We start from the raw sequence: 19,401 nt of genomic DNA, 5'->3' as shown, positions 1-19,401 counted from the left end.
GCAACAGGAAGGCTGAGCTAATGGCAGAGTGACTCTGGCAGATGGCAGCCTTTGCGATGAGATTAAATAAAGACCCACGAGGAACCTGGTAATTGGCTGATGTTGCTGAAGAACTAAAAGTACAGGGTTTTAAGAGATGAAAGCTAGTAAAAATGCTTTCAGTTTGAAGAATCTGTTTATAAATGAGAGCATGTGGAATGTATCCCACTCTGGTATGAGACAGACCTGGATTTCTGTCTCGACCCTACAGCTTATGAATTGGAAAACTTGGGACAAGTCACTTCGCCTCTGTAAGCCTCACTGTCTCTATCTGTAAAATGGAGCTTCTACCTACTTCATAGAGTCTAAGATTGTGCAGAGTAATGCTTGCCCCACCTCCTGCTTTATTTTCCTCCACAACACTTATCACCTTCTTCACTTACCAATTTACTTTTGTATTTTGTCACTCTCCCCAATGAAAATATAAACTCTGCGCAGCAGGGAGTCTTCTCGGGTTCGTTCGCTGTGGAGTCCCCAGTGCCTAGAGCAGTGTCTGGCCCATAGTAGTTGCTCAATAAATATTTGTGGACTGGATGAATAAATGAGTAAAAAGTTGTGCTAGACGTGAAGTGTTCGGTGGCGGTGGCAGTGCGGCAGTGCTGTTACTACCTCCTGCTGGGAGAAAAGCCATTACCAAGCCACCTTCAAAGTCAGCATGGCAGCTCTCAGGGCCCAGTGCCCTTTGGGCCAACGCTCCCATTATGCTGTCTCCCTCCTACGAGGCCCGGCCCATCCTTAGAGGGTGGGAGACCTGACCCTTGCCTGTGCTGGGGACAAGTAAGTCACACATGTAGAGAAACAGATTGGAGGAGAATCAGCAGCCGGGTTCCTGGAACGCCTGGAGAACTCCAGAGAAATGGGGAGCAGAGGAAACCCTTCTCATAGAAACCAATCAGGACATCAAAGAGCGCTCTCGGGGCCACAGCTGCAGAGAAGGTGTCGGCAGCCCCTGCTTCAAAGGCTGGATGGATGGTGGGGAGAAACTATCTTCTCTGACCAGAACCCAATGTCTTAAAATCCCAGCCGGCGAAGGTTTAGAAAATCAAAGAAAGAGCAGTGAGTTTGACTTGCTTTATTAATCTGTGTGTTTGTGACGGCAGTAATGACGCTTAAATCTTTCATCATCAAAGTGCCTTACACCATGAACCCACAAACAAATGGGACTCAGCCGAATGTGGCTGATTATAAGGAATGTGTTATTCTGATGGAAAAGACTGGAAAGACTCCACTTCCCAATAGCCTGCCGATTTGACATGTTCTAAAAGGAAATCTGGTATCAAAACATAAATCTAAACAGAAACCAAAATAGCAAACAGCAACATGCATTAATGGGGCCCGTTAATTTGTACCACAATCAACGTTCCCTCAATTCGTTGGCCAAAGGGTATTGTTCTTTGTTGTTGCTGTTCATTTCTTTTTTCCTTTTCATCTTTCAATACATCCTTCCAAGATTCTCACAGTGTACTTCAGAGTCCAGACTCTCTTATGGAAAGCATATGTCTTTGGGAACACACTGTACCACTTGAAGTTCTGGAGCCAGTTGTATTTCTGTCCCAGCATTAAGTGAGAAACAATTGTTTGTAGGGTTGGAAGGAACCTCGGTTAGTTACTCAGCCAGGAAGAACCACACGTAAAGCAAAGAGAGAGTGTCTAAAAGATCTCAAAGAAAAGAAGAATATCTCCAGTTAACCTGTGGACCTCATTCATTCATTCATTCATTCATTCATTTTATTCATGCAACATTTGTTGAAAGTTTACCATGAGCTAGCTCTATGCTCAGACCCCAAAATACCAAGATAAATATGATCAATCCCTACCCTCCAGTAGCTTACAGTCTAGGAGAGGAGATAGGCAGGTCTATCAAGGTCTCAGTCCAGTGTGACGAGGCCAAGGCAGAGGTATCTGTCAGATTCGGGTCATGGGGCAGGAGTTGAGAGGTGGTTAGGGAGAACTTTTTAGAGGCGGGGGTGCCTTTTAAAGAGAGTAAAAAGGAAGGAGGTAAAGAAGGGGAGGCAGGGGTACTTTACACAGAGGAAACTGTCCATGCCACATAAAACAAGATGATGCAGTTGGTGCTCTAACTGTTTAATAGCTGGAATGTCATGGGCACAGACAGGCCAGAACCCACTGGTGTGGTCCCAACCAATGCCTGTGGGCTGAAGATCTTTCCTACTAATATGGACAAATCCCCAGGGTATATCATTGAGCAAAACTAAATCTGATATCGATTGGCTAGAAGTCAAGATGGCAGTTACCCCTTGGTGAGGTAGTGACACGAAGGGGGCCTAAGTGGGGATCCAGAGTGCTGGCTTTCTGTTTCCTGATCTGGGTACCGGTCACAAGGATTTGTTTAGTTTGTGAAAATAAATTGAACTGAACACTTGTGATAAATGCTCTTTTCAGTGCAAATGTTCAGTAAAGTGTTGTATGTTTAACAAAAAGTTTTTTTAAAAAGACCTTGCATTCATGGATGGCTCAAGTCCTCGTGAGTGACTCCAGCAAATAGTGTATATGGAGGAGATGAAAATAGAGGCATACAGCAAAGCCATGTGAGAAGAGCCTTATATACTGAATTGAGGAGTCTGAACTTTATCCTCAGAGTTAGGAGACTCCCCGGAAAGAATGTGAACGTGTGATGGAGCTGAGGGGTGTTTAAGAGTGTGGCCTCTGCAGTTTGGCCCCTGGCTCCAAGGTTTAGTCACGACGTGTAAACTTCAGTCTCTCCATCTGTAAAATACGCCGATGATTGTATTTGCCTCCTAAAGATTTTTGACAATCGGATAAGATAATGCACAAAAATTCAATAATAAGTATTTGTACTTTCGAAAGCTTACTTAGGCAGGAATGAGGAGACTGGATTGGGGGGTGGGTAGTGGGGGGCCAGACCAGGGACAGGGAGACAAATTAGAAGACTCTAACAATAATCTAGTAAAGAAGGAATGAGAGCCGACCAGAGCAGGGATAGTGGAAATCAAGGAGAGATCAGTGAATTGGAGGGGGAAGAATTAACAGAACTTGATCTGGGAGATGAAAAAGACAGCACAGTCCAAGGTGACTCTCAAGGGTCTGGCTCAGGTGACTGTGAAGGAGGTGATGCTCTAAAAAGTCAACAGAAGGAATAGACTTGGGGAAAGATCATGCATCAAATTTGAAATCTGTTGAGTTTAGGGATCCCAGGAGGCATCCTGGTGGAGATGGCCACAGGAACTCAATAGTGATGCTAAAGATATAGATTTGGGAAGCATATAAAAGATTATTGAAGGCATATGAGTAGATGAGGTCCTCAAGTGAGAGGAGCAAGGGGCCAAAGATGGAGCCCTAAGGAGCATCGACACTTAAAGGGCAGACCGAGAAAAGGAACCTATGAAGAAATTTGAGAAGAAATCAGTGGAAAGGTAAAAGAAATAACCAAGAGAGAGTGCTATTGTGGAAGCCAAGAAGGGTGTTATCAACTGTGACAAATGCCACAGAAATGTCCAGTTAAATGAAGACAAAGAACTGTCTATCGACTCCTACATATGATGGCCATTGGTGACTGCAGTGAGAGCAGTTCCAGGGGAACAATGGGACAAAAGCAGGATGGCCGTGGGTGTGTGGTACGCAGACTGGAAGACAGCAGTCAAGGGGATGGAGCTACAGCGCAGAAGGTTGGGGGGTGGGGTGAGGAGTCAAGAGTCCTTTTCTAAAGATCAAAGAGTTTTGTAACTTTTTCAGTGTTCACCAGCACCCATTTTGAAAAAGTTTAGACCTACTTTTCCTTCTTCCTTTCTTTCTGCCTTTCATTTCTCTCCCTCTATGCCCCTATTTCTCTACCTCCCTCCCTCCCTCTCCACTCTGAGTTTCCTCTCCAGAAGCCAAGGAGCAACTTATATAACTGGAAATACTTAATGTATTACCTTTTTAAGTGTTTTTAAAACAAGACATTGAAAAGTGGGTATATTTAGGCAGGGGAGTCAAAAGAACCAAATTGAGAAAGGAGTTGGAGCTGGGGTAAGAGCAGGGGCTTCCTCTCTTCCTGTCGGCCTGATGTCCCCCCCTGCTGCTCCGGGGGACCGTCCCTTGGCCCAAAGATGGCTTGTGTGTTAGTGGGTGTGAATGAGTACCGACATTTACCGCCTTTGTCTACCCTCTCCTGGCTGGAGTCAAGCCTGTCTCTCCCACCTCTGGCTTCAGTGGCCACGCAGGCAGCTGACGGCATCCTTCCCATAATGACTCCATGCTGCTGTCCCGGCTGGGCCTCTGGCCTGCTCCCCCGACCTGGTGACCGCTTGCCTGCGGCGCTCAGCTCTCACCACTCCTGCCCACTCCTCACCGAACCATCCCGGGCTTCCAGGTAGGGCTCAAACACACTGTCTTCAGGAACCCCCTTTCGTACCCTTCAGTTAGTCACTAGGTCTACGTGTTGGCCTTGCACATTTCCTGAGAGGTTACTGGGAGACATTCTCATTTTAGCTGTTTTATAATACTTTGCCTCACTGGTGAAATCATGAGGCACCAGGAGGAATTCTCCACGACCTCCAGTGCAGTGTTGCACGCAGAGCAGGTCCTCAGCTCTGGCTGAGGCCAACCTCAGCCAACCTCAGCTGAGGCTGGTTTGCAGAAGGTAAGGGCGTGAAGTGTGCACTCGGGGGTGGGTGCAGGGCCCTTGCATCTTTGTGCACCCTCCACTGCCCCCTCCTAGGGCTCTAACCATCCGTCAATTCCACAGACATTTACTGAGCACCTGCTCTGAGCCAGAAACTGCACTCGGCACGCTGGGCATTTAGCAGTGAGCCAGGCAGACAAGATCACCGCCTCGTGGAGTTTGTGTTCCATGAGAGGAGACAGCCGTCAGGGGAGAGACGATGACCCCAGGCTGTGGCACGTGCTTGGAAGGAGATGCACGGAGCTCCGTAAGGCAGGAGCACGTTTATGCTGAGACCTGCAGACCGAATAGGAGGGGAAGTGGCCCTCAGACTTCTCTGCTTATTTAATAGTGCCCACTCCTTTAACTTTGCTTGCAGTAAAATATTTATTGAAAGGGCTGTAGGAAGGTGACATGCTGTGCGTGTTCCTGGTCAGTGAGCTCACAGACCGCTAGCACATCTGACCCCTAACAGATCATACCCTCTCTAAGGGTTGTTCATCTCACCTGAAGACGCCTCTGACGTGGTTTGTTTTGCAGGTGAGCCGGCCTCATCCCAGCGACCACCCTCTCCTGATCCTCTTCGTGGTGGGCGGGGTCACAGTCTCAGAAGCCAAAATGATCAAAGACCTTGTGCCATCCCTGAAGCCAGGAACCCAGGTACGAGTGAGTCCTCAGTGATATGATCTGAACAGGAGGCCTGAGGCAGGAGTGGGGAGGGCGGGCCAGGGCCTGCATTAGGCTCCCCAGCACTCCCTATCTCCATCCCCCTGCCTTCTTTCCCCCTGCGCCTTCTGCCTGTTCCAGAGCCAGGACCTGGTGTGGGTGGAGGGAAGGGGGAGACCTCTCCTACCTTGGTGGCAAGTGCTGAAGTGCTATTCCCGATTCCTAAAGGGCTTGTATTCTCTGGTGTCCAATCAGTGCTTAATTACTCAAGAGTTTTGGCGGCTTTCCAGGTTCCAGATAATTGAGGGTGACTCCCGGGGACCATCTCCGCCCTGTGGCAGGGAGAGGACGGGGCTGGAGGAGTTTGGGAAGGCCCATTGTCATGACGATGACAAGTGTAGTATCTTTCTCCTCTGTAGCCTCCTGCCAGGTCCCGTCTCCCTCCCCACGCAAATGCCCGGTGGTTAAGACACAGCCCTCTAGGTTTTCCAGGCCTGAGTCTGCATCCTCCCTCTGCCTTTTACTAGCCAGGTGATTGGAGTGAGAAAAGCCCTCAGTTTTCTCCTTTAGGCAACGGGACGGGGTGGTTGGGAAAAGAGTGCCTTGCCTGGCTGCTTACTGCTATGGGCAACCGAGGCTCTGTCCTCTGGGGGCTGAGGAGCCTCAGAACTGTCCTGCTGGGAGACTGGGAGCCTGGGACACCTTCCCATTGACCCTCGCCGGCCCCCCCCCCCCCGCCCAGTTGAGACTTGCTTTTGGGGCCTGTCTTCAGCTTTGCCATGTCTGCATGCAGCCAGCGGCTTTCAGTGGTTTAGAGAAAGCAGAACAGAGATGCCAGTGCAGTGCTTCAGGTAGGACCCTGGCTTACGTGGGGAACTGTCCACCACAGGCTCACGGAACCCAGGGGGTATTCCAGCCACGCCTGGCTGCTGGTCTGGGTGGGGGGTAGTGTACAGGTGCCCTTGTCTCCCACCTCCACCCACTCTGTGTATACGCACTCAGCCAGCCAAGGAGCCCCCATCTCTGCTGGCATCCGTAGTCTGTACTCCGTAGCGCAGCACTGACTGCTTCCCGTTGCTGACAGAGCCTCCTCAAGCAAACACGAGTTCCTGGAGGACAAAGGCTGGGCCTTCCCAGGCCTGAGCACAGGGCAGGAGGTCCGGAAGCCTTGTGGCCTGACGGCTTGATGTGAGGCAGGAGAACTGGCTTGGTGTTGTCAGGGTGGCCAGGACACCTGATGACGTAGAGAAGGCCTGGTTTCTGAGGGTCTCCAGACACCCTACTTAGGAAGGTGACCTGTATCTAGGGAGCCATGGTATGTTCTTGAGCAAGGGAGTGACCAGTCATTGGCTGTGACCATTTCTACCGTTACTCACAGCCGTCATGGTCATAGCTGGTGGAATTTCTGATAAAGTGGTAAATTCTGCCTCGTCTCACACCCTCTCGATCCGCAGTGTTCAGGATCTGTTGGTGAGCAATTGTCTTTTCGAGCAAGACATTCTTTGTTATCAGAAAGCACACTTCTCACTGCCCCTAACATGGTGAACCAGATTCTTAGCTCTTCCGAACAGCCTGACAGACGTGTTAATCCCCACTCTAAAAGGATAAAATGCAGACGTCTTCAAAGCCGTGTGACCTGAGTTTGACAGCAGAGACCTGAAATCTGTAGTGGCTCAGTGGCTCGGCTGCAATCTGACCGACCTTGTGCTCAATCAGCTGCAGAGCGAGTGGCTCAGAGAACCTGGGGCTTAAGGAGCAGCCTTGCCTGCTGCTTGTCTTTTGTGCACAGAGTTGCCCCTGAAGAGTTACCAGGACCTAGGAAGATTCCAGAGCGGAGGTACTTACCGTAGTACCTTCCTCTCCAAGTCTGTGAATGGAAGTGGACTGCCTGCCTGTTTGCTGGCGTGACACCTGTGGAGGAAGAGCTCCCGTTATTAGCCCGCCACAGACTGGCAGCTGAGTCAGCCCAGAGCTGAGACAGGGCCAGCTCCACAGCCTTTAGAGGAGCAGCGGGAATGAGGCCTGGCCGCTCTAGCTGTACATGAAAAGGCAGGCGTCCCAGATCCCCCCAGCCTCAGGACTTTGCACTTACTTTAATCCCTCAAACAGGGTCTGGCACCAGCTGTCATGATTATTCATTGCATATTGAATATTAGAAACTGTACTTGCATTATTGAAGCATAAGATAAAAGCAGCTTTTCTGGAGACACACCAACCTGTTATTGATTCTGGGATTATGGACAACTAAAACCACTCTGTCTTTTGTATCAATTGCTATGATCCATACCTACTGTATATCAACATGGGTGCTTTTTGGACCCAGGTACAGGAACTTACAGTCTCTTAAATTGGATTAGTCGATTATCCAGTAAACATTTATTGAGCATCTACTCTGTGCCAAGCACTGTTCTTTGTGCTGAGGATAGAGCGGTGACCAAGCCAGACTCATTCCTGCTTTCATGGAACTTACATTCTAATAGTAAGTGATTGACTGACATTAAACACGGAAGCTCCAGCTAGACATGAGTGTTCCAGAAACATAGGCAGGTGCTGTGATGGGAATACCTGGGGGCTTGGAGGCAAGAGGTTCCTTCAGATGGCACCGGCTTCCCCTGGAGGAGAAGGCAGGTGAGCTGAGATTTGCAAGGCATTCGAGGATCTGCTCTTCAAAGGAAACTGCTGATGGAAGTCACTTAAGGCACATCCAGAAATGAATTCTCTTTTACAAAAAATGGTAAGGATAGCATGAAACAGTGGAATCCAGAAACCACATTGGCACCTGCTAGTCCTAGAGGATGGTTGTTATACTCTAAAATGGGGTGTTTTCTCCACTTTCCATCTGTGGTTCTTGGTAAACATGCTGAGAGAAAGTGGGCAGCTGGAGAAGGCCCTCTTTCCTGACTACAAAAAAAAAGGATCAAAGAGACAACCTCTCAACCCCACTGCAAACAGCCACAGCCATGAGCAGGAGACTTTGCAGGCTTGCCCTGGTCTGGGGTGCGTGTGCTCAGCACCGACCTCTCTCATTCCAGACAGCTCTGCAGGCTGAACCCTGTAGCTGGGTCGTGGCCAAGAGGCCAGCAGAAGCCTGCGATTGTGGGAGGAAAGTAACAGGGAGGGACCCTTCCACAAAATACAGGGAAAGGCCAGCTCAGGAGACAGAGGAAGACCGAGTGACCAAGACGACCCTGCCATCACAGCTCTTCATGGGCTAGTGCACGTTGCCCAGCCACACTTTCATGTGCGTCTACATTTCTGGAGCTGAACATTTAGTGAGAATGTAAAAGAAAAAAAAATTAGACCCAGAAATATACTCATACGCATACAATTTTGCACAACTGGGGAGGTTCAAGGATACCTAAATCCTGGCTGTAAACCGTGGCTCCAGGTTATTCTAAAATTTGAAGCCCCAAAGAGAAGAGTCAAGCGACTTCCTTTTTTTTTTTAGTCTACATTTAATTTGTTCTGAAGTTTCTTGCTCTAAGGAAAATGTCAGTGAGATTCAAAATTTTTCTTTTTACCTGAGTAAGCTTAGGGCCTTATAATTTGAAATATTAGACGGCATTACACATGTTCATATTGTTCCTCTTAACATTACCCTTCATTCCTACGCACTTCATGTGTCTTTGATATTTGTAGCAATCCTCGTAACAACGCTGAAGTCGTTTGCAATGGAAGGTTTTTGTTCTTGTTGTTGTTTTCCCTCAAGCGACTTCTTTTTTTTTTTTTTAACATCTTTAATGGAGTATAATTGCTTTACAATGGTGCGTTAGTTTCTGCTGTATAACAAAGCGACTTCTTTTTAAACAACCATCAGGAGGGACAAAAGTGGGGAGGCATCTGAAATCTCATCGGGTTCCTTCGGAGAGCCTAAGCACACCACACTCACGCCTCAGGCAATGAGAAGGCAGTGAGTTTTCCAGAAAGCTCGTCATGTCTGTTTAATTAATCCACTGTCCCACTGGTTTAACGATACAAACATTTTATGTTTAACACACGTGTATACGTGCGTGTATATGTGCAGCACCTGTGCTAATGGGGGTGCGTGGTGCCTTGAATCTGACATGTGCTCCAAAACCAGTTCATCAGCTGGATGAATATGCGTGTTGGTATCTGTGCGTATTAGTCGCTTTTACTGGGAAGCATCTCCCAAGGTCAAAAGAAAAATAGAGAAAAACTATTTTTACCCCCCTCTCCTTTCACTTCACAATGTTAGAAACCAGAGGGATATGGAGTCTAAATCCTGGGTTGCCGGCTTCCCCCTGTTCAGCAGAAATGGAACAGGAAGATGCTGGCACCTACAAGTTATGGCCTGGAGAAGCGGAAGGTGGAGAGGAAGCTAGCAGGCTGGGTCACTCTTGCAGGAGCCAGGGTGGGCTGAGCACAGAGACAAGATGCCCCTCCTTCAGCTGGAGTAGAGAGCCTGTGTGGAGCCCCAAAGGCAGCTTTTTAGGGGCTTGGTTCAGAGGCACCCTGGTGTCCTTCGCCCTTGCCTCCCCGATGGAAATTTTCATCAGTGCCCTTGGTTGCCTGGGAAAAAGCCAGTCCTCCAAAAGGAACTCTAGTGCTTAGTTTGCCTCATATCACACATTTGATGACTATGTTTATAAAATTTAAATTTCATATCCGACAGGCCAGTTTCAGATTGCTTTAAGCATTTTCTTTTTCATTTTTGAGTGCCGTTTCCCCCCATTTAGCTAACTTTTTATAATTTTAAGGACTATTTCAGTCAAATAAGGCAGAAATGCTTTTAGTTGAATAGGCTCAAAAACAGGAAATGCTCAAAAGCGTTCTGAAGAGCAAAAGACGCCTAAGATGTGAAAATGCTTAAGGACCATCAGCTATTATACTATAAGGGAAATGTTAGTGGTGTGATCCTGCTTGTTCTTCAAAATCAGAATTTTAGACAAGTGGGTTTTCAGCTGAATTGATTTGAAACAAATTTACGCAGAGCTATTTGAGATACCAGAGCCCCCTGGTGTGAAAAACTTCCTGCTGGCTAAGCTCACTGCCTCCTTCCTAGTCTTGTTTTTGTTCATTCATTTAATCAGTCATTGGCTAACTCACTATATCGAGGACCTGCTAGGTATCAGGCACTGTGCCAGCACACAACAAAGAAACAAGGAATACAATGTGATACCAACAGCCATGGGAACATCCTCAGTCTTCAGAGAGGGGTGGTCTGGGAAGGCTTCTGGGAGGTGGTGATGCCTGAGTGGATTATGGATGGATGATTAAGAGGACTTCAGGCAAAGAGTTGGGAACTCTCGTTCCAGATGAAGAAGCATCCCCCAAGTGCCATTTGTGAAACTGCAAATCATTTAGGGTGGCTGGAATGTGGAACCAGTGGTGAGGGGTGTGTGGTGGCCAGGGGGTGGGGTGTGGAGTGCTGAGCAGCCATCAGTCTCTAAAGTCCTGGAATGCTCTCTAAGACGGTTGGACTTACAGATTTTTGGTTTGTGGTTACCATGAGGTTTTGATATAGCAGTCTATATACATACAAGATTGTTTGAAGTTGCTGGTCTCTTAATTTCAAATGCATTTCCAATATCCTGCATTTTGATATCATATTTGTGTCTGGATGATTTCCTACCTGTACTGTATATTTGCCTTTACTCGTGAGCTTTCCCATTCGTAATTTTCCTTTTTCTAGTTGTGGCCTTTTCTTTTCCTTCTAGAGAAGTTCCTCTAGCATTTGTTACAAAGCTGGTCTGATAGTGCTGATTTCTCTTAGCTTTTGCTTGTCTGTAAAGCTTTTGATTTCCCCATCCAGTCTGAATGAGAGCCTTGCTGCGTAGAGTATTCTTGGTTGTACGTTTTTCCCTTTTATCACTTTAAATATATACTGCCACTCCCTTCTAGCCTGCAGAGTTTCTGCTGAAAAATCAGCTGATAATCTTATGGGGATTCCCTTGTATGTTATTTGTTGCTTTTCCCTTGTTGCTTTTAATATTTTCTCTTTGTCTTTAATTTTTGTCAATTTGATTAATATGTGTCTTGGTGTGTGCCTCCTTGGATTTATCCTGTATGGGACTCTCTGTGCTTCCTGGACTTGAGAATGTTTCCTTTCCCAAGTTAGGGAAGTTTTCGGCTATTATCTCTTCAAATATTTTCTCAGGCCCTTTCTCTCTCTCTTTTCCTTCTGAGACCCCTATAATATGAATGTTGGTACATTTTATGTTGTCCCAGAGGTCTCTTAGGCTGTCCTTATTTCTTTCATTCTTCTTTCTTTATTCTATTCCACAGCAGTGGGTCAGGCTTATAAATGGTGGAGAGAAGGCAGTCAGGATTTTAAAACTATGAGTAAATACAATCAGATTTACACTTGGGGAAGATGGCTCTGGCACGTTTATCTCCTCTGAATCCACCCCAATGACTGCTGTGAGCTGAATAGAGGGAATGCAGCAGAGGATGAGAATAGTGAAGATGGTGATGATAATGAAGACGATGATAGCAGGTACCATTTTAAGCCCCTCCAGAGCCTGTCATTGTGCTAAGTATTTTATATATATGTTCACACTTGATCCTCATGATAATCGTGTGAGGTGGATATCATTATTCCCACTTTATAGATGAGGACTTGAGGCTCAGAGTGATTAAGCAAATTCTCCAGGGTCCATCGTCTGGCAGGTGGCCAGCTGGGGCCTAGCTCAAATTGGACACTCCTAAGGCTGTGCTCTTAATGACTGTACTATCCGGCGAGAGTCCTTGGTCTCAGCTTCCTTCTTTCCTCCCCTCCTCAAAGACCCCCTCACTTACTTCACAGGCTGCCTTTGTTTTCCATCTGCTTCTTTTTAGCCCTCCACAAGGCATGCCCCAGACACCCTCTGGTTTAGCCCTGATGCTGTCTAAATACCGATTTGTCTAGATGTGAGGGTCCTGGTCCTTGGTTCCAGCTCGGTGGAGGTGACCGAACCCATAGTCACTGTCAGCCATGACTGAAAGCCCAGCACACGGCCTGAGAGTGACAGATTCTTTTAGCTTAGTTATCACTGCTCTAGAAGTGTCCACATCAACCGAGTCTACAGCCTTTCCCCTCCAACTTCCTCAACCCTGTTAATAAGACTTAACCATCCTGTGGGACTCACTCTAGACATTACACTTGCCCTCACCTCAGCCAGAGAGGAATTCACCGTCTTGGCATTGGAACTAAGGACCCCAGGGGCTGGCAGCGGTGGTGGAGCCTGGCGAGCAGGAGGGCAGGGGAGGGGCTGTGGCCATTAGCTTCCCTGGCCTCTCCTACCTCTCAAGAGTCTATTCTTGTGCAAAGGATTTTTGTCTTTATGTGTGCATTTTTTAAAATATCTGAAAAAGGGTTTCTTAACTTGTGGTCTATGAATCCTAGTTATCCACCTAAACCTCCCCTAAAACTATATTCAGAATCTTGTGTGTACACATATGCATATTTTTCTAGAGAGTTCTTAGCTTTCATACGATTCAAAAGGAGGCCTATGACCCAATCACAAAACACAATAAAATAGCAGCTCAGAATTGCTGAGCACCTCACGTGCTCTACGCACGTGGCCTTATGTAATCCTTGCCACAATGCTACAAGCTCGGGGCTGTTGTTTTTCTTCTGGGAAGGATAGAGTGAGGCCGCAGGTGAAGTGACCTTCCCCAGGGCATGTAGCCCATCAGTGGTGGAGCCGGGCTCTACTAGCATCTGGTGAGTGTGCTGGTCTGGGCACTGCCATTCTCAACCATCTGTTGGACTTGGCCCAGAAGACCCCGAGGAGTGAGTAGAGACCCTCTCCTCTCTCTCCAGAGCCACATATTCGCATGGTATCTACACCGTGTGATAAGGGGATGCTAATATTCACTATCTGCCCTCAAACTCTCATCACATGGCTTTCTAGGAAAAATGTGAGCACAGATTGCAGTGTATTTTTTTCTGCCAAAAATATGACTTGGCTGACATTAGCCATATATTTTCAAGGATAATTCTCTTTCAAAAAATAGTAACATCACTGCTTTCAAAGATTAATTTTTGTTTTAAACAGAAAACTTTTTAATAACCTCATTTCTTTAACAACAACAAGCACAAGGAAATTATAAAATGCTTCCTTCTCTCCTCCCCTCCCTCTGCTTTTCCTCCACATTGGAGCGTAGACTCTGGTTTTGGCCAGTGAGTTGGTTAATTCTTTGGTTTGGTTCCACCTGGGATAGCTTTGGGGGGTGGGAGGGGTAGAGAGTGAGGTGTGAGTGCCAACTTGCTTCCCCGCAAGAGGCCTGGCCAGGCGGTGTGGCCCCTTGAAGCCAGGCCTGCTGCCGGCCTGCGACACCCCCCCGGCTCAGGGGCTGGGCTCTGGCATCTGACTCATACCTCCTTCCCACTTCCCATAGTCACCTCCTTATCTACTGGGTGTACAACCCCTGCCTGGGCAAAACCTCACCAGCCTGACAGAGCACATCACTGCCCCGGCCCAGCCCTGGGGAACGAGCTCTCCCAGTGCTGCAGAGGGAAATCTGCCCCAGAAGAACGGCCCAGTCTCAGGGAAGCGGGAAGGGACATCACGACGACAGGCCAGAGAGGCCCAAAGGTCCGTGTGGACTAGGGGAGTCAGCGGCCTTCCCAGAGCCCCTGATGCCAGAGGAGTGACCACACAGACACCTGGACGCTGAAGCCAGCCTGCCTGGGTTGGAACCCTGACTCAACTGCTTCTGCTTCCTGTGTGTCCTTGGACAAGTTGCTTAACCTTTCTGAACTTTATTTTCCTTATCTGCAAAATAGGAATAATATATGTACCTACTTCATAGGGTGGTTATGAAGATTAAATGGATATTAAATGAGATCATCCTCAGTGCCTGGCCCACCGTAAGAACTAATAAATATTAGCAGATATCATCATTATTATCATCATTGTTATGGGTCGAATTGTGTCCCTCCCAAAAGATGTTAAAGTCTGAACCCCTAGTACCTGTGAATGTGGCCTTTTTTGGAAATAGGTTTTGCAGATGATCGAATTAAGATGAGGTCATTAGGGTGAGCTCTAATCCTATATGACTGTGTCCTTATCAAAGGGGAAATGTGGACGCAGAGACAGACACACGTAGAGGGAAGACAACGTGAAGACATAAGGGAGCTTAAGAGAGAAGATTCTCCCTCACAACCCTTAGAAGCAACCAACCCTGCCAACACCTTGCTCTTGGACTTCTGGCCTCCAGAAGTGTGAGACAATAGCTTTCTGTTATTGAAGTTTTGGGTACTAAGAAATTAATACAGCCATCATCCTTATCACCCAACAGCCAGCTCTTGAGTGTGCCTCCTCTCTTTCCCTGAAGGAGCAAAGGCTCCCTAGAAGAGGGAGAGACCTCTCTTTGAGGTCACATTACTGGATCACAAAGCAACGGTCTGATCAAGTTCAATTCAGCAGCAAGGTGGTGGCTGGGCTCAGCCCTGCTCAGTGCCCACTGGTTAAAGGCTCAGCAGACGCAGCCCACCGTCCCGCCGGCCGTCCTTCCCAGCCTGAGCGCCCTTCCTTACACCCAGGACGCTAGCATCCGGTGGCATTCAAGCTGCCACCTTCTGCCTTTTTCTCCACAGTACCCACTCCATGCCTTCCCCCAAAGAAATGTGTTGCATTTTATTTCTCATCATCTAATAAGCTGGGATTGGCTCTCCTAATTGTCTGCGGTGTGTTTGCCCCTCCCGTTGTTAGGTAATCGTGCTGTCCACGCGACTCCTGAAGCCAACTAACATCCCTGAACTGTTATTTACAACTGACCGGCTACATCCAGACCTTGGCTTCTGAGCATCTGCTGACAAGAGGAGACCTACCCGAGCTGGAAATCCCAATACTATAATCTGTCCCCATCCAAGATATGCCTCCCAAACCAGCGTCCCTGTTACTAATCGTGGGTATGACTGAATTATGCCCAAAGGATCTTTTTTTTTTTTTTAACATCTTTATTGGAGTATAATTGCTTTACAATGGTGTGTTAGTTTCTGCTGTATCACAAAGTGAATCAGCTGTACGTATACATATATCCCCATATCCCCTCCCTCTTGCGTCTCCCTCCCACCCTCCCTATCCCACCCCTCTAGGTGGTCACAAAGCACCGAGCTGGTCCCCCTGTGCTATGCGGCTGCTTCCCACTAGCTATCTATTTTACATTTGGTAGTGTATATATGTCCATGCCACTCTCTCACTTCGTCCCAGCTTCCCCTTCCCCCTCCCTGTGTCCTCAAGTCCATTCTCTACGTCTGCATCTTTATTTCTGTCCTGCCCCTAGGTTCTTCAGAACCTTTTTTTTTTTTTTTTAGATTCCATATATATGTGTTAGCATACGGTATTTGTTTTTCTCTTTCTGACTTCCTTCACTCTGTATGACAGACTCTAGGTCTATCCACCTCACTACAAATAACTCAATTTCGTTTCTTTTCATGGCTGAGTAATATTCCATTGTGTATATGTGGCACATCTTCTTTATCCATTCATCTGTCGATGGACACTTAGGTTGCTTTGCCCGAAGGATCTTGATATCCACACGATGAAGTACTTTGCTGGCATTGCTGAGATTCTTAAAAAAAAAAAATTTTTCATTTTTCTAAAGGCATCAAACTGCCTTTCAGCTGGCCTAATTCATGATAATTCCCCTTTATCCTTAACCCTCTCTCTGTGAACTTTCTGATTCCACCTGCAAGTTCATTCATTCTAAATGAGTGCCTGTTGGTGAGTACTGGTAGATTACAAGACATCTGATCTGCAGTTGCTCAAGGAGAAGTTACCCATGCTTTAGAATCGTGAGTGTGAGGAAAGTTTGGTTTTTAAGATTATATAGCTGAGGAGGGAATGCTGCAAACAAGATCTGAGGCTTTGTTTCTCTCTTGATCTGAGACATTTCTGAAAAGGCCAGAAGGGAGGGGTAGCGGCTAGGGCAGTGCTGATTGTCTGCCTGTGTTGTAAATCGCCTGCCTGTACAAAGGGCTGCATTGTTGCAGTTTGCTTACTGGGCAGGGCTGCCAGCCTGCTTGGAACAGGAGTGGGAGAGAGGTTGATTGGAGGGCTGTGCCTGCCTGTAAAAGGTTTCCTGTCCTCCCCAAGGAAGGCCCCAATAAAGATATCTAGGCCAGGGAGTCTAGGTTGGAACCTCACCCCCTGTGACTTTTGTGATTTCACATTTCTATAGAAGTATAAAGCTTTCTTTTCTGTGAGTCTAACTCTTCCTTCTAGCCATAACAGAAAAACCTAGACTGACAGAGTGAAATTATATAAGAACTCCAGCAAAAATGAACTGCTTGGAACCCACACATTTGTAGGTGTATAGTTCATGGAAATTTCTAACATCTCTAAAAGAAGTTTGTAATAAAGAGATAAAGCTGCAAAATAGTGGCTAGTGTGGATTAAACAGAGGAAATAAAATGTAAACCAAAACACTCACGTACCTCTGCTTTTAGTTCTCTACAAAACACTGTTATGAGAAAACTGTGAAGTTGGAAATCACTTTGAGATGTCATTGAAGCAGGTTTTCTAGACACCAACGTTCTTTATTTTGTCCAAGTATGTTTTCCACCTAACACCAGTTCCTTCACGGTGCTGAAATACTGGAGACCTCGGATGCTTCTTCCATTCCTCTCAGTTAAAAGTTTGAGGGACTTCCCTGGTGGCTCAGGGGTTAAGACTCCGCGCTCCCAATGCAGGGGGCCTGGGTTCGATCCCTGGTCAGAGAACTAGATCCCACATGCTGCAACTAAGAGTTTGCATGCCGCAACTAAAAATATCCCACATGTCACTACAAAGATCCCACATTCCACAACTAAGGAGCCCGCCTGCTGCAACTAAGACCCGGCACCAATAAATAAATAAAATAAATATTAAAAAAAAAAAAAAAGTTTGAATTTGGGGCTTCTCTGGTGGCGCAGTGGTTGAGATCTGCCTGCCAATGCAGGGGACATGGGTTCGAGCCCTGGTCTGGGAAGATCCCACATGCCACGGAGCAACTAGGCCGTGAGCCACAACTACTGAGCCTGCGCGTCTGGAGCCTGTGCTCCGCAACAAGAGAGGCCACGATAGTGAGAGGCCCATGCACCGCGATGAAGAGTGGCCCCCGCTTGCCACAACTAGAGAAAGCCCTCGCACAGAAACGAAGATCAAACACAGCCAAAACAAAACAAAACAAAACAAAAAAAAAATCATTTAAAAGTTTGAATTTGAATAAGGAAGAAAATGGCAAATAGCCCCAAAGAGATGATCATTAAAGCAAAGATCACTCTTTTCTAAAAATAAAGAAGTAACCTGGGGGCTTCCCTGGTGGAACAGTGGTTGAGAATCCGCCTGCCAATGCAGGGGACACGGGTTTGAGCCCTGGTCCAGGAAGATCCCACATGCCGCGGAGCAACTAAGCCTGTGCGCCACAACTACTGAGCCTGCGCTCTAGAACCCGTGAGCCACAACTACTGAGCCCATGTGCTACAATTACTGAAGACCGCGCGCCTAGAGCCCGTGCTCCGCAACAAGAGAAGCCACCGCAATGAGAAGCCCATGCACCAAAATGAAGAGTAGCCCCGCTCGTCGCAACTAGAGAAAGCCCGTGCACAGCAACGAAGACCCAACGCAGCCAAAAATAAAATAAATTAAAAAAAAAAAGATAACCTGTTGTGTGTCTCCAATCTGCATTCATTCATTCATTCAACCATTCATTCATTCCCAACTATCCAGCGGTATGTGCCAGGCACTCCGAGAGGTTCTGGCCATGATATGGGGAAGGAGAGAGACGCCTCCCGGACTCCGTGGCTCTCACAGAACGAGCAGCTGGTGCTTCCCCTGACGCTCGGGCCCTGTGTGAGGATCTGCTCAAGGATCAGTGTTTTGTTTTTTTGGTGTTTTTTTTTTGGCCTTGTCCCATGGCTTGCAGGATCTTAGGTCCCCGACCAGAGACCAAACCTGGGCCCTCAGCAGTGGAAGCCCAGAGTCCTAACCACCGGACCACCAGGGAAATCCCGAGGTTAAGTTTTAAACCATATGTCTATATGCAAAGGAAACTTTCGGGAAATACAAAAACCAAACTGCTAACAAGTGGTTCCCTCTGGGAAGCAGCATATTATAGGAGGACTAAGAAAAGGGAACGTCTCGCTCTCAATATATTTGTGTCATTTGAATATGTTTCACAGTAGACGTGTATTTGTGTTTTACTTCTGTGCCTTGAATGTATTTTTACAAGTTAATTTTCTCTTTTATAAAAGAATATTCAAAAGCTTCTCATCTGAAATGATAAACAGAGGAAGTTTCTGATTGTAAATATTATCATTCAGCAGTTACTATGTCCCGAAAACGCTCTCAGTACTAGATTAAATATGGTCCAAAGCAGTCTCTCAGTGATGGGGGGAACATCAAAAGTTTAGTTTATAATCGTCTTTTTCCATCTCTGTGGTCTCTGGTTGGAGGAATTGAGCTAGGCAGACAATCAGGTAGCGGAAGGCTTTGGAGGAAATGTGAGCTGAAAGAAGATGGTGGGGATCAGAGTTTGGTTTGAATAAGAAGGTAGGAGGCACGACTTGGTGTAAATCCTGCAGAGAGCCTTCACCAGATAAGAAAAGAAAGGGGACTCCGGAAGTAGCGCATCAGGCCCCTGGGCGGAGCTTCCCGAAACCTCTCTGGCATTGCCTTCTTCTTGGGCTCACTGCCCGGGAGAGGAGGGGGTGAGGGAGAAACGATCGTGCTCTTGGTGTCCCATGAAGGAGCAGTGGTTAGAACAGAGCTCCATAGTTTTGTCTGGGTTTAAGTCTCAGCTCTGCCACTCCCAGCAGTGTGTACCTCTCCAAGCCCTAGTGCCTCCATCTGTAAATCCTGATAATAATGAGTGGTACCTACCTCATAAGAGGGCTGCTGTAGGGGACGCCATCCCTAACACAGCCTGCACGGGACACCAAGGAATGTGGGTTTTCACTGCTGAGGACACCAAGGAACTCACCCCACAAAATGATAAAGTCTCAAAAGGCGGATAATGTCAAATGAAGAGAAAATCTGGAAGCATTCTCAGGGTCCACAAGGAGAAGAGAAAACGGAGGAGGAATAATGTCCTGGTCCCACCTAATTCCAGGATGATACAGCCCAGAGGCCAGGAGCAGCGCC

At 47.2% G+C, this 19,401-nt stretch overlaps 1 protein-coding gene across 1 annotated transcript in view; it reads left to right on the top strand.

Moving 5' to 3' along the window:
• SCFD2 (sec1 family domain containing 2) overlaps window positions 1-15,577 on the top strand; it is a 410,854-nt gene extending 395,277 nt beyond the window's left edge. The window contains exons 8-9 of the mRNA XM_061192275.1: window positions 5,204-5,323; window positions 14,989-15,577. Coding sequence (XP_061048258.1) covers window positions 5,204-5,323; window positions 14,989-15,081 — 213 coding nt within the window. The 3' untranslated portion in view covers window positions 15,082-15,577. The remainder of the gene's footprint in view (window positions 1-5,203; window positions 5,324-14,988) is intronic.
• Window positions 15,578-19,401: the final 3,824 nt, after the last annotated feature.

The sequence above is a fragment of the Eubalaena glacialis genome, chromosome 5 (assembly GCF_028564815.1).
Source record: "Eubalaena glacialis isolate mEubGla1 chromosome 5, mEubGla1.1.hap2.+ XY, whole genome shotgun sequence".
In the NCBI taxonomy this organism is placed as follows: Eukaryota; Metazoa; Chordata; class Mammalia; order Artiodactyla; family Balaenidae; genus Eubalaena; species Eubalaena glacialis.
The sequence above is the reverse complement of the archived record's forward strand: the minus strand, read 5'-3'. Positions and strand labels throughout refer to the sequence as shown.